General features: G+C 44.1%; 1 protein-coding gene across 2 annotated transcripts in view; it reads left to right on the top strand.

Moving 5' to 3' along the window:
* PSME3 (proteasome activator subunit 3) overlaps positions 1–14,825 on the top strand; it is a 37,606-nt gene that overhangs the window by 15,515 nt on the left and 7,266 nt on the right. For both annotated transcript variants that reach the window (XM_068263815.1, XM_068263816.1), the window contains exons 5-6: positions 104–152; positions 14,054–14,166. In XM_068263815.1, coding sequence (XP_068119916.1) covers positions 104–152; positions 14,054–14,166 — 162 coding nt within the window. The remainder of the gene's footprint in view (positions 1–103; positions 153–14,053; positions 14,167–14,825) is intronic.

The following is a 14,825-nucleotide window of genomic DNA, read 5'->3' as shown; positions in this document are numbered from 1 at the left end:
AGGCCTTTGGTTTGAATCATGTGAAAAAGCAGTCATGTTTATTTGTAGTTTGCGTAAAAATCATCTTGGTACTTATTTGAATTACTACTTTTTGGTTCCACAGCCAAACCTCAAGAAGCGAAAACTAGAAGATGGCGAGGACAACTGCACAGGTCAGTGTCTGAAGATGGGTTTAAAGTTGCCCCAGAGCCCCCCCCCCCCCTCTTTTTTTTTTTTTTTTTTTTTTTCCTTCCCCAAGCCCTCCTTAAAAACATAAATAGCCCCCCCCCCCCCATCTGGAAACTAGGTGTGTGGCCGCTAATTGCCACCTTGGTCCACCCACCTCCATAGACTGGCATTGGAGGAAGGGTAATTAGCACAATCTTCTACAGTTGTGTTCAAAATTATTCAACCCCCACTGAAATTGAGGGATTTGGCCAGTTTGACGTTGATTTTCAGTCATCTTGTTTACAATTAAATCAGAGGCACTTGTAAATCAGACAAAAATAACATAACATTTATAATGAAATAACCACAAATGTCTTTTCTGTGCTCACATCCATTATCAGTTTTATTCAACCCCCAAGTGACATTCATTCTTAGTACAACATCCTTTTCCAGTTATAACAGCTTTTAAACATGAAGCATAGCTTGACACAAGTGTCTTGCAGCGATCTACGGGTATCTTAGCCCATTCTTCATGAGCAAAAGCCTCCAGTTCAGTCACATTCTTAGGCTTGCACACTGCAACTGCTTTCTTTAAGTCCCACCAGAGGTTCTCAATCGGATTGAAGTCTGGTGACTGCGATGGCGACTCCAAAATGTTTCAGCCTTTAATCTGCAACCATGCCCTAGTGGACTTGGAGATATGCTTGGGATCATTGTCCTGTTGAAAGGTCCAACGTCTCCCAAGCCTCAGGTTTGTGACGGACTGCATCACATTTTCATCCAATATCTCCTGGTACTGAAGAGAATTCATGGTACCTTGCACACGCTGAAGCTTCCCTGTACCTGCAGAAGCAAAACAGCCCCAAAGCATGATTGACCCCCCCCCGCCATGCTTCACAGTAAGCAAGGTGTTCTTTTCTTCATAGGCCTTGTTCTTCCTCCTCCAAACATAGCATTCATCCATGGGCCCAAACGGTTCTAATTCTGTTTCATCAGTCCACAGAACACTATCGCAAAACTTTTGTGGTTTGTCCACATGAATTTTGGCATACTGCAGTCGACGACTCTTATTCTTTGGAGACAGCAAGGGGTGCGCCTGGGAGTTCTGGCATGGAGATCTTCATTATGCAGTGTGCGCCTTATTGTCTGAGCTGAAACTGGTTTCACCACAATATCAGTCATACAGCGCCCCCTGATGCTCTGTTTGTGAAAAGGAATAGATTACTCATGTAAAAGGGGGTATCAGCTACTGATTGGGATAAAGTTCAACTCTTGGTCGGAGTTTCTCTTTAAGGCCTCCTTTCCACAAACTGTTGAGCTGTGTGCTCAGCAAGCAGGTAACCGGCAGAAGTAAGCAGTTATCATGCAGCAAGAAGCAATTACCAGACAGCAGTGAGCAGTTGAGAGAGTTTGAGAGGCATTTCACTGCCTATCAACAGTTCTTGGAAAGGAGGCCTAAGGGCCTGTTTCCACTACACGCAGATTGGATGCAGAATGGATGCAGAAAAACTGACTCCAATGAATGCCTATGGGAAAATCTGCATCAGAAAAATTGCGTTTAGTGGAAACAGGCCCATAGTCATTCATTGGAGTCAGTTTTTCCTGCATCCAATCTGTGTGTAGTGGAAACAGGCCCTAAGAGTGGTAGTCTTTAAGGGGTTGGATAATTTTGTCAATGAAGAAATCCTAAAAAAAACAAAAACAATTGATGTCATTTTAGTTGCATTTGGTTGGTTAAAAAGTCCTTGTAAGATTTCATTCTGAACACAATTACAAATGTACACTTAATTCCCTAAAACCCTTTACAGCATTGGGGGTTGAATAATTTTGAACACATCTGTACATTATTTCCCAGGATTCACTGACAAAGGCAGGATAAGTGGCAGTATCCGCTTCTACCAGCCCTGTAGCCATCATGGGCCCACACAGTCTCGCTCGGATCCTCCTGTCACCCGCCGGCAGCTACTTTCACTTTTGCCAACAGGCCTGGCCATGCGTCTGCTTTTTCGTGTTCCTGTCCGCAATAGTGCCCTCTACTGCTATTGCGTTCAGGACTGCGAAGAAGCAGTCGCGTGGCCAGGCCTATCGGTCCTGTTGCCGAAAGTGAAAGTAGCTGCTGGCGGGGGTCAGGAGGATCCGAGCGAGACTGCGAGGGCACAGGATGGCTGCAGGGGGCTGGTAGAAGCCCCAGGTGAGTAAAACAATTTTTTTTTTCCTCAGACTGGCCCTTTAATGTAAAGTGCCCCCCCCCCCCCCTTTTTTTTTTTTTTTTTTTTTTTTTTTTTTAATCCCTCCGTATGCAGAGCATGTTCCCTTGTCCAATGTACCAGCGTAGGGACAAAAGGCTCATCTGGAAAAGCTCTTGTATTGCCCTCTGATGTATTTACTCATGTTGGTCAGGTCACCTTTCAGTCGTCTTTTCTTTCTCAGGCTAAATAAGCCCAGTTTGTCCAACCTTTCTTGGTAAGTGAGACCTTCCACCTTTCTGAATAATTTAGCTGCCCGTCTTTGCACTTGTTCTAGAACCTTAATGTCCTTCCTATAGAGTGGCGCCCAAACCTGTATCCCACACTCCAAATGTGGCCAAACAAGTAATTTATATAGAGCTCTAGCGTCTAAAGATTTTATCTCCCTTTTTATGCTTCCGGAATTGTATTTGCTTTAGCTGCTGTTGCTTAGCATTGTATATACGGTAGTTTATCAGCCAGTATTCCCCAAATCCTTTAACCTCCCCAGCCTTCAATTTCCCCAGGATTTCTGTGCTAACAGTGATAAAATTTATTTTTAAAACTTTTTTTTTTTTTTTTCTGTAACTTGCCAAAATGTGTCAAGCAAGGGTCTAGTATACAGTGCAGGAGAGTATTGATGTGTATGCATGTTTATACTGTTCACAGCATGTTTTTTTGAATGGACATTTCTGTCCATACCGCTAGGGAGGTTAAGTCTGATGTTCCATGCTGTATGCCATTTTATTTTAAATGGTGCTCTAGCGTTGCCACATCCAAGGTGCGTGACCCTACATTTATCTGCATTTTATATTATTATAAAAAAATCCAGCTTTTCTAATGGATGAGATCTCGTACATCTTATGCATGGTACACACCATGCAATTTCCTGTCAGATCAACTGGTCGAATCGATAATTTTTCAACAGGTCTGATTGTCTTTCTGACCTATCATCCGATCACTTTTGTACAAAATCGATCAGAAAAACGACCTGAAATCAGATCTGTTGAACATTATTTGACCCGTCGATCTGACGGGAAATTGCATGGTGTGTACCAGGCACAAGGTGTATGAGATCTCATCTATTAGAGAAGCTGGATTTTTTTTAATGCTAATATAAAATGTAGATAACTGTAGGTCATGCACCTTGAATTATTGTCTGCCTTACACTTGTATTGAGGTCTTATCAGGGCTGTGGAGTCGGTACAAAAGTACTCTGACTCCTCAATTTGTGAAAACTCCCACCCCATGTACCCAAAAATTGCTTTGACCCTACAGCCCTGGATCTCATACACCTTATTGTCTGCCTTTCCCTTCTATAGAGATCTCATACACCTTATTGTCTGCCTTTCACTTGTCGGCTGAACACCCGCCCAGCGGGAGGGTCTGACGGACCAGTCGTTGCCGGATGTAGTGCGTGTGTACGCACCTTTGTCTGCCTTTCACTTGTATAGAGATCTCATACACCTTATTGTCTGCCTTTCACTTGTATAGAGATCTCATACACCTTATTGTCTGCCTTTCACTTGTATAGAGATCTCATACACCTTATTGTCTGCCTTTCACTTGTATAGAGATCTCATACACCTCATTGTCTGCCTTTCACTTCTATAGAGATCTCATACACCTTATTGTATGCCTTTCACTTGTCTGCTGAACACCCGCCCAGCGGGAGGGTCTGACGGACCAGTCGTTGCCGGATGTAGTGCGTGTGTACGCACCTTTGTCTGCCTTTCACTTGTATAGAGATCTCCTACATCTTATTGTCTGCTTTTCACTTGTATAGCGATCTCGTACACCTCATTGTCTGCCTTTCACTTGTATAGAGATCTCATACACCTCATTGTCTGCCTATCACTTGTACAGAGATCTCATACACGTTATTGTCTGCCTTTCACTTGTATAGAGATCTCATACACCTTCTCTGCCTTTCACTTGTATAGAGATCTCATACACCTCATTGTCTGCCTTTCACTTGTATAGAGATCTCATACACCTCATTGTCTGCCTATCACTTGTACAGAGATCTCATACACGTTATTGTCTGCCTTTCACTTGTATAGAGATCTCATACACCTCATTGTCTGCCTTTCACTTGTATAGAGATCTTGTACACCTCATTGTCTGCCTTTCCCTTCTATAGAGATCTCATACACCTTATTGTCTGCCTTTCACTTGTCGGCTGAACACCCACCCAGCGGGAGGGTCTGACGGACCAGTCGTTGCCGGATGTAGTGCGTGTGTACGCACCTTTGTCTGCCTTTCACTTGTATAGAGATCTCCTACATCTTATTGTCTGCTTTTCACTTGTATAGCGATCTCGTACACCTTATTGTCTGCCTTTCACTTGTATAGAGATCTCATACACCTTATTGTCTGCCTTTCACTTGTATAGAGATCTCATACACCTTATTGTCTGCCTTTCACTTGTATAGAGATCTCATACACCTTATTGTCTGCCTTTCACTTGTATAGAGATCTCATACACCTTATTGTCTGCCTTTCCCTTCTATAGAGATCTCATACACCTCATTGTCTGCCTTTCACTTCTATAGAGATCTCATACACCTTATTGTATGCCTTTCACTTGTCGGCTGAACACCCGCCCAGCGGGAGGATCTGACGGACCAGTCGTTGCCGGATGTAGTGCGTGTGTACGCACCTTTGTCTGCCTTTCACTTGTATAGAGATCTCCTACATCTTATTGTCTGCTTTTCACTTGTATAGCGATCTCGTACACCTTATTGTCTGCCTTTCACTTGTATAGAGATCTCATACACCTCATTGTCTGCCTTTCACTTGTATAGAGATCTCATACACCTCATTGTCTGCCTTTCACTTGTATAGCGATCTCATACACCTCATTGTCTGCCTTTCACTTGTACAGAGATTTCATACACCCTATTGTCTGCCTTTCACTTGTACAGAGATCTCATACACGTTATTGTCTGCCTTTCACTTGTATAGAGATCTCATACACCTCATTGTCTGCCTTTGACTTGTATAGAGATCTCATACACCTCATTGTCTGCCTTTCACTTGTATAGAGATCTTGTACACCTCATTGTCTGCCTTTCCCTTCTATAGAGATCTCATACACCTTATTGTCTGCCTTTCACTTGTCGGCTGAACACCCGCCCAGCGGGAGGGTCTGACGGACCAGTCGTTGCTGGATGTAGTGCGTGTGTACGCACCTTTGTCTGCCTTTCACTTGTATAGAGATCTCATACACCTTATTGTCTGCCTTTCACTTGTATAGAGATCTCATACACCTTATTGTCTGCCTTTCACTTGTATAGAGATCTCATACACCTTATTGTCTGCCTTTCACTTGTATAGAGATCTCATACACCTTATTGTCTGCCTTTCACTTGTATAGAGATCTCATACACCTCATTGTCTGCCTTTCCCTTCTATAGAGATCTCATACACCTTATTGTCTGCCTTTCACTTGTCGGCTGAACACCCGCCCAGCGGGAGGGTCTGACGGACCAGTCGTTGCCGGATGTAGTGCGTGTGTACGCACCTTTGTCTGCCTTTCACTTGTATAGAGATCTCATACACCTTATTGTCTGCCTTTCACTTGTATAGAGATCTCATACACCTTATTGTCTGCCTTTCACTTGTATAGAGATCTCATACACCTCATTGTCTGCCTTTCACTTGTATAGAGATCTCATACACCTTATTGTCTGCCTTTCCCTTCTATAGAGATCTCATACACCTCATTGTCTGCCTTTCACTTCTATAGAGATCTCATACACCTTATTGTATGCCTTTCACTTGTCGGCTGAACACCCGCCCAGCGGGAGGATCTGACGGACCAGTCGTTGCCGGATGTAGTGCGTGTGTACGCACCTTTGTCTGCCTTTCACTTGTATAGAGATCTCCTACATCTTATTGTCTGCTTTTCACTTGTATAGCGATCTCGTACACCTTATTGTCTGCCTTTCACTTGTATAGAGATCTCATACACCTCATTGTCTGCCTTTCACTTGTATAGAGATCTCATACACCTTCTCTGCCTTTCACTTGTATAGAGATCTCATACACCTCATTGTCTGCCTTTCACTTGTATAGAGATCTTGTACACCTCATTGTCTGCCTTTAACTTGTATAGAAATCTCATACATCTTGTTGTCTGCCTTTCACTTGTATAGAGATCTCATACACCTCATTGTCTGCCTTTCACTTGTATAGAGATCTCATACACCTCATTGTCTGCCTTTCACTTGTACAGAGATCTCATACACCCTATTGTCTGCCTTTCACTTGTACAGAGATCTCATACACCTTATCTGCCTTTCACTTGTATAGAGATCTCATACACCTTATTGTCTGCCTTTCCCTTCTACAGAGATCTCATACACCTTATCTGCCTTTCACTTGTATAGAGATCTCATACACCTTATCTGCCTTTCACTTGTATAGAGATCTCATACACCTTATTGTCTGCCTTTCACTTGTATAGAGATCTCATACATCTTATTGTCTGCCTTTCACTTGTACAGAGATCTCATACACCTTATTGTCTGCCTTTCATTTGTATAGAGATCTCATACACCTTATTGTCTGCCTTTCACTTGTATAGAGATCTCATACACCTTATTGTCTGCCTTTCACTTGTATAGAGATCTCATACACCTCATTGTCTGCCTTTCACTTGTATAGAGATCTCATACACCTCATTGTCTGCCTTTCATTTGTATAGAGATCTCATACACCTCATTGTCTGCCTTTCACTTGTACAGAGATCTCATACACCCTATTGTCTGCCTTTCACTTGTACAGAGATCTCATACACCTTATCTGCCTTTCACTTGTATAGAGATCTCATACACCTTATTGTCTGCCTTTCCCTTCTACAGAGATCTCATACACCTTATCTGCCTTTCACTTGTATAGAGATCTCATACACCTTATCTGCCTTTCACTTGTATAGAGATCTCATACACCTTATTGTCTGCCTTTCACTTGTATAGAGATCTCATACATCTTATTGTCTGCCTTTCACTTGTACAGAGATCTCATACACCTTATTGTCTGCCTTTCATTTGTATAGAGATCTCATACACCTTATTGTCTGCCTTTCACTTGTATAGAGATCTCATACACCTTATTGTCTGCCTTTCACTTGTATAGAGATCTCATACACCTCATTGTCTGCCTTTCATTTGTATAGAGATCTCATACACCTCATTGTCTGCCTTTCACTTGTATAGAGATCTCATACACCTCATTGTCTGCCTTTCACTTGTATAGAGATCTCGTACACCTTATTGTCTGCCTTTCATTTGTATAGAGATCTCGTACACCTTCTCTGCCTTTCACTTGTATAGAGATCTTGTACGCCTTATTATCTGCCTTTAACTTGTATAGAAATCTCATACACCTTATTGTCTGCCTTTCACTTGTATAGAGATCTCATATCTCATACACCTCATTGTCTGCCTTTCACTTGTATAGAGATCTCGCACACCTTATTGTCTGCCTTTCACTTGTATAGAGATCTCGCACACCTTATTGTCTGCCTTTCACTTGTATAGAGATCTCGCACACCTTATTGTCTGCCTTTCACTTGTATAGAGATCTCATACACCTTATTGTCTGCCTTTCACTTGTATAGAGATCTCATACACCTTATTGTCTGCCTTTCATTTGTATAGAGATCTTGTACGCCTTATTGTCTGCCTTTCATTTGTATAGAGATCTCATACACCTTATTGTCTGCCTTTCCCTTCTACAGAGATCTCATACACCTTATCTGCCTTTCACTTGTATAGAGATCTCATACACCTTATTGTCTGCCTTTCCCTTCTACAGAGATCTCATACACCTTATCTGCCTTTCACTTGTATAGAGATCTCAAACACCTTATCTGCCTTTCACTTGTATAGAGATCTCATACACCTTATTGTCTGCCTTTCACTTGTATAGAGATCTCATACACCTCATTGTCTGCCTTTCATTTGTATAGAGATCTCATACACCTCATTGTCTGCCTTTCACTTGTATAGAGATCTCATACATCTTATTGTCTGCCTTTCACTTGTATAGAGATCTCGTACACCTTATTGTCTGCCTTTCATTTGTATAGAGATCTCGTACACCTTATTGTCTGCCTTTCATTTGTATAGAGATCTCGTACACCTTATTGTCTGCCTTTCATTTGTATAGAGATCTCGTACACCTTATTGTCTGCCTTTCATTTGTATAGAGATCTCGTACACCTTATTGTCTGCCTTTCATTTGTATAGAGATCTCGTACACCTCCTCTGCCTTTCACTTGTATAGAGATCTTGTACGCCTTATTATCTGCCTTTAACTTGTATAGAAATCTCATACACCTTATTGTCTGCCTTTCACTTGTATAGAGATCTCATACACCTTATTGTCTGCCTTTCACTTGTATAGAGATCTCGCACACCCTATTGTCTGCCTTTCACTTGTATAGAGATCTCGCACACCCTATTGTCTGCCTTTCACTTGTATAGAGATCTCGCACACCTTATTGTCTGCCTTTCACTTGTATAGAGATCTCATACACCTCATTGTCTGCCTTTCACTTGTATAGAGATCTCATACACCTTATTGTCTGCCTTTCACTTGAATTGATAGTTAATTCTGGTACATAAAACCTAACGCGTGAATTTTAATGTGGCTCTTTTAATCTGTATACACACACTTGACTCTAGCATTGTTTACAGCTAATGTGAATAGCATTGTATTACAGCTCTGTGTAGTCTCACATTGCTGTGTAATGCTGGGTGCACACGTTGCGATTTCCCGCTCAATCAGCGGGATCGATCGATTATTTCCGGCATGTTCGATCGGGTTTTGTATACTTAACATGATTAAATCGACGGCTGTATCGATGGAGACCCGATCGAATATATCGGAAATAATCGATCGACCTGGCGATTGAGCGGAATATCGCATCGTGTGTACCCAGCATAACATGATCTGATGGGATCATTGCATAATTGTGTTCCTTTCCTATTGTTTATAGAGCATTCCTCAAGCCAAATACTTGTTTGTTTTTGTTTTAATACTCTAATTCCCTATAAACTAAACAAGCCTCGCCCACAGGAGAGCCTTGGCATTTTCAGACAGTAGCAAGGGCTCATGGGAGCTCAGTCTGGGCAGGAGGAGGGGGGGGGGGGGGATATTGCTAGCCAGAGATTTCAGAGGAGGAGGGGGGGCATTAGGTGTTTTTTTTTCACAGGCTGAGTGCTGAAGATGCAGATAAGCATGCTGTTTACAAACATGGCTGCTGTCATTGTATCACAGGAAGAAATAATCATATTATATTGAAGCTGTTTGCAGCTAGATTTGCTTTGTAAATTATCTAAACTTTAGATAATATATATAGAGAAGTTACTTGTTATAGTTTGTTTTTTATCTCGGATCAGCTTTAAGAAGATTGTGTTAAAGTAAACATGAAGTGGGAATAAAAAAAAAAAAAAAAAAAAAAAAAAAGATACTTGCCTCAGCACAGGGAAGCCTCTGGATAGTTCAGAGGCTTCCCCATCACATTAGACCCCACTGAGCGCTGGGACCGTCTAAGCATGTCTGATATGCGTCTGTGGCTGCACTGTGTATGCGTAAATAAGGTCCGTAGCATGCAGTGCAACCGTGCTTGTACCCAGGTGGGGGCGTGGCCAAAGCAACTAGCAGAGGTCCTGGACGGCAGCAGCAGTGGGGCCAAGCAGGATCTGGGGAAGCTTTGTGACAATCCAGAGGCTTCTCACTTTCCTAGGTAAGTATCTGGCATTTACTTTGAGATTGGAACCCATCACCTACACCTAGATGCATTGTCCTGTCTACCAAGACCAACCACAGCCTGTGACTTTAAAGGGGAACTTCAGCCTAAACAAACATACTGTCATTAAGTTACATTAGTTATGTTAATTAGAATAGATGGGTAATATGTTTTACCCACCCTATTTTAAAAGAACAGGCAAGTGTTAGTGATTCATGGGGGCTGCCATCTTTGTCATGGGGGCAGCCATCTTTTTGGTTGAAAGGAGGTGACAAGGAGCAGGAGATGCAGTTCCAACTGTCCTGATTACCCCTCCCAGCTGCACACGCTAGGCTTCAAATGTCAAATTCAAAATGTAAAAACAAAAATATTTTGCACCAAAACAGCAGAACGAGAGCAACAACATCAGAAATCCCATCATGCTTTGCACAGCATCAGGGGAAAAAAGCCCGGGCGGTTTTCTTCTGTGCAGCTAAAAATGAGGCTTGGATAAGAGAAACAAAGTTCTGATGCTGTGAAACTGTTTTAAGAAACGCCAAGCCTTTTTCAGTCGATTTTTAGTCAGGAGGTTCACTTTAACCAGGCTGACCTGTTCTTATTACATAAAGGAAAAATAATAGAGCACTCTAACCGCTTCCAGTAAAACCTAAAGCCCAAGTAATCCGTGGCTGCTGGATTGCTGCCAGGGTTGCCTCCTCACTCTTGACAAGCAAAGTCTCACATGAAAAGTGGAAATGGGTAAAATAGTTATTGTAAGAGAGGATTTTATTCTTGTGTGGTAGCCAGATGGGCATATCTAAACAGCACTGGCCTGAACCGTGGTTTTGTACCCTCTGGCTTTATTAACCCTCCTGGCGGTCTAAAAAATTCCGCCAGGAGGCAGCGCAGCAGTTTTTTTTTTTTTTCCTTATATCATGATGGCCCCCCGCCCGCTTCAATCGCCTTCAGCGATCTCCGATCAGGAAATCCCGTTCAAAGAACGGGATTTCCTGGAGGGCTTCCCCTGTCGCCATGACGTCACCGACGCCGGGACGTCATTGGGAGTCCCGATCCACCCCTCAGAGCTGCCTGGCACCGATTGGCCAGGCAGCGCACGGGGTCTGGGGGGGGGGCACGCGGCACGACGGATAGCGGCGATCGGTGTGCTAACGCAGCTAGCAAAGTGCTAATTAAACAAATCGGCCGAGGTTACGTTCGGGGTTACCGCCAAGGAGGTTAAAGTGCACAGCACCAAGTCAATGTGCATCCTTATAGGAAACCTGAACTACGAAGGATATGGATTTTTCCTTTTAAAATAATACCAGTTGCCCGACTCTCCTGCTGATCCTGTGTCCCTAATACTTTTACCCACAGCCCCTCAACAAGCATGCAGATCAGGTGCTCTGACTGAAGTCAGACTGCATTAGCTGCATGCTTGTTTCAGGTCTGTGATTCACCTACTACTGCAACCACAGATCCATATCCCTTTCAGTTTAGGTTCCCTTTAAAGGAATCCCAAGCTGAATCAAGGGTTCAAAATGGCACTTTAGCTTGAAGAGAGGGAAGCCTCCAGATCCTATTGAGGCTTCCCTCGATGGTCCCAAGCCCCCTGTTCCTGAACGCGCCCCCCCCCCCCTCTACGCTGGTGCCGCGCAGTACCATGGAGCTCGCTGACTACTGTATGGCCACGATAAGAGTTGCGACTGTGTAGGTATGCTCTTGTACTGCATAGAAGTGGTAAAATTGGCCCGTACGGAGCCTAATACATCTTCATGGGATGCAAAAACCTGATCAACAAGAGTGAAAACTTTTTCTTTTATTATTTAGTAAAGACCTGCTTTAGTGTTGCTAAGTAATGGGGAGGGAACAATACCAGCAATCTTGCTGCCTAGGGTTTAGTTAGTTGTCTAGCATTTGCTTGCTCTTTACATCCACACTAGAATTTACAGTGACAGTGTATACAGGGTGCACACAGGATGCTCGCTTAGTGACATGGTGTACACAGGTGCACACAGGCTGCTCGCTTACAGTGACAGTGTACACAGGGTGCACACTTGCTGCTCGCTTACAGTAACACGGTGTACACAGGGTGCGCACAGACTGCTCGCTTACAGTGGCCCAGTGTATACAGGGTGCACACAGGCTGCTCTCTTAGTGACACGGTGTATACAGGGTGCAGACAGGCTGCTCTCTTACAGTGACACGGTGCACACAGGGTGCACACAGGCTGCTCTCCTAGTGACACGGTGTACAAAGGGCGCACACAAGCTACCCTCTTACAGTGACCCGGTGTATACAGAGTGCACACAGGCTGCTCTTAGTGAGACAGTGTATACAGGGTGCACACAACATCTTGCAGCGATCGACCATGCAACCAATTTCTGTCCTGAAGTTGGTTGCTTTGTCGGTTGGGCATGCACTTGGCGGCACTCGATCGGCTGCCTGGTCACCTGATGTATGGCCACCTTTACAGTGAAAAGGTGTATACAGGATGCACACAGGCTGCTTTCTTACAGTGACACGGTGTATACAGGGTGCACACAGGCTGTTCTTAGTGACACGGTGTACACAGGTGCACACAGGATGGTCGCTTACAATGACACGGTGTACACAGGGTGCACACAGGCTGCTCGTCTTACAGTGACATGGTGCACACAAGCTGCTTTCTTACAGTAACATGGTGTACACAGGGTGCGCACAGGCTGCTCGCTTACATTGACCCAGTGTATACAGTGTGCACACAGGCTGCTCTTACAGTGACACGATGTACACAGGGTGCGCACAGGCTGCTCGCTTACAGTGACCCAGTGTATACAGGGTGCACACAGGCTGCTCTCTTAGTGACACGGTGTATACAGGGTGCAGACAGGCTGCTCTCCTAATGACACGGTGTACAAAGGGTGCACACATGCTACTTTCTTACAGTGACACGCTGTAAACAGGGTGCACACAGGCTGCTTTCTTAGTGACACGCGGTATACAGGGTGCACACAAGCTGCCCTCGTAGAGGGACACGGTGTACACAGCGTGCACACAGGCTGCTCTCCTAGTGACACTGTGTACAAAGGGTGCACTCAAGATGCTCTCTTACAGGGACACAGTGCATACAGGGTGCACACAGGCTGCTCACTTACAGTGACCTGGTGTATACAGGGTGCGCACAGGCTGCTCTCTTATTGACACAGTGTATACAGGGTGCACACAACATCTTGCAGCATGCGAGATCGACCATGTAACCAATTTCTATTCTGAAGTTGGTTGCTTTGTCAGTCGAGCATGCACTTGGCGGCACTCTATCGGCTGCCAAGTCACCTGATGTATGGCCACCTTTACAGTGAAAAAGTGTATACAGTGTGCACACAGGCTGCTCTCTTAGTGACACAGTGTATACAGGGTGCACACAGGCTGTTTTCTTACAGACACGGTGTATACAGGGTGCACACATGCTGCTCTCTACCCCAGCTAGATTAAGATGCAAGGTCAGCGTACATTTTAAGATGTGAGACAGCACTACCAAACACTGTTATGGATACCGCTAATCAGTACATAGACATTCCACTCTTATCACAGTTATGTCAGTAATCACGGCATAGCCCTATAAAGAAATAAAACGCCAATCGCCATGATGCCTTGTCCATGCCTGATAGTTCCTGCTGCACAAATACTGCACTGCTGCTAAATCAGACTCCTATACCACTCCTGTAGCAAACCTCAAGACAGGAATATGGGCTGGGGTGAATCTGGGAAACAAAACCAGGTTCATTGAAGAAAATTATTGTGCCAGTGAGCAATCCATTATCTGTCCATGAACTATGTAAAATTAGTTTAGTTTTCTGTCCTTTCTCTTCACTGTTTGCAGGATTGTACTTCTGAGAAGCAGCAGTTGTGTATCTTTTTCTCTTGGTTTTCTATAAAAGATCTTCCTTTTTTGTTTTAATAGGAACTAAAGTTTTTGTGATGCCCAATGGAATGCTGAAGAGTAATGCGCCGCTCGTTGAAATCATAGAGAAAGTGAAACCTGAGATCCGGCTACTCATTGAGAAATGTAACACAGTGAGTATGTTAGTGCTGTACAAACGTGCAAGTGACGCATTTGAAATGGGTATGAGCTAGCCATAGTTATTGTACAGGTGTGCTCAGTTTAAAAGCAGTTCCATGAACCCCATGTAAAGGTTTGATTGATGGGAGTCTCATGTTCACTAGTTTGGTTGCAAGAGGTGAGTAATGTCCTTTTTTCGTCATATTAGACGCAGTTTTTTTCCCCAAAAGACGGGGAGAAAAGTCCCAGAGTATTGTATGCCAAGTACAGAGAATCCCCGACCGTATGATCATCCGCCGATACGTTTTGGACTCCCTGCATCACCCCGCGCCCCCACCCTGTCTCTGCTTCCCATGTGTAAGTACAGTCATCACAGACCTCTCCTCCCCTGTACGGCTTCCCTAGTACTAGAGGAGCAGCGCCAGAGAGGAGAGATCTGCAATCACTGCGGGGGTTACTGGATGAAGTGAAACACACTGTTGGTGTGTGTGGGGTGGACACGGGGACAGACGACACGGGAATAGAAGTGGCCTACAGGGACTGGAGTAGGACATGGGATTATGAGGGGACACGGGAGAAAAGAAGGGGACACATGAGGGCAATGATTGGAGGAGAACATATACAAGATGCTCCTGGAACATGGACGCACCAGGTTTAGTCTGTGTGTATCAAT

Source organism: Hyperolius riggenbachi, chromosome 12, assembly GCF_040937935.1.
Source record: "Hyperolius riggenbachi isolate aHypRig1 chromosome 12, aHypRig1.pri, whole genome shotgun sequence".
In the NCBI taxonomy this organism is placed as follows: Eukaryota; Metazoa; Chordata; class Amphibia; order Anura; family Hyperoliidae; genus Hyperolius; species Hyperolius riggenbachi.
The sequence above is the reverse complement of the archived record's forward strand: the minus strand, read 5'-3'. Positions and strand labels throughout refer to the sequence as shown.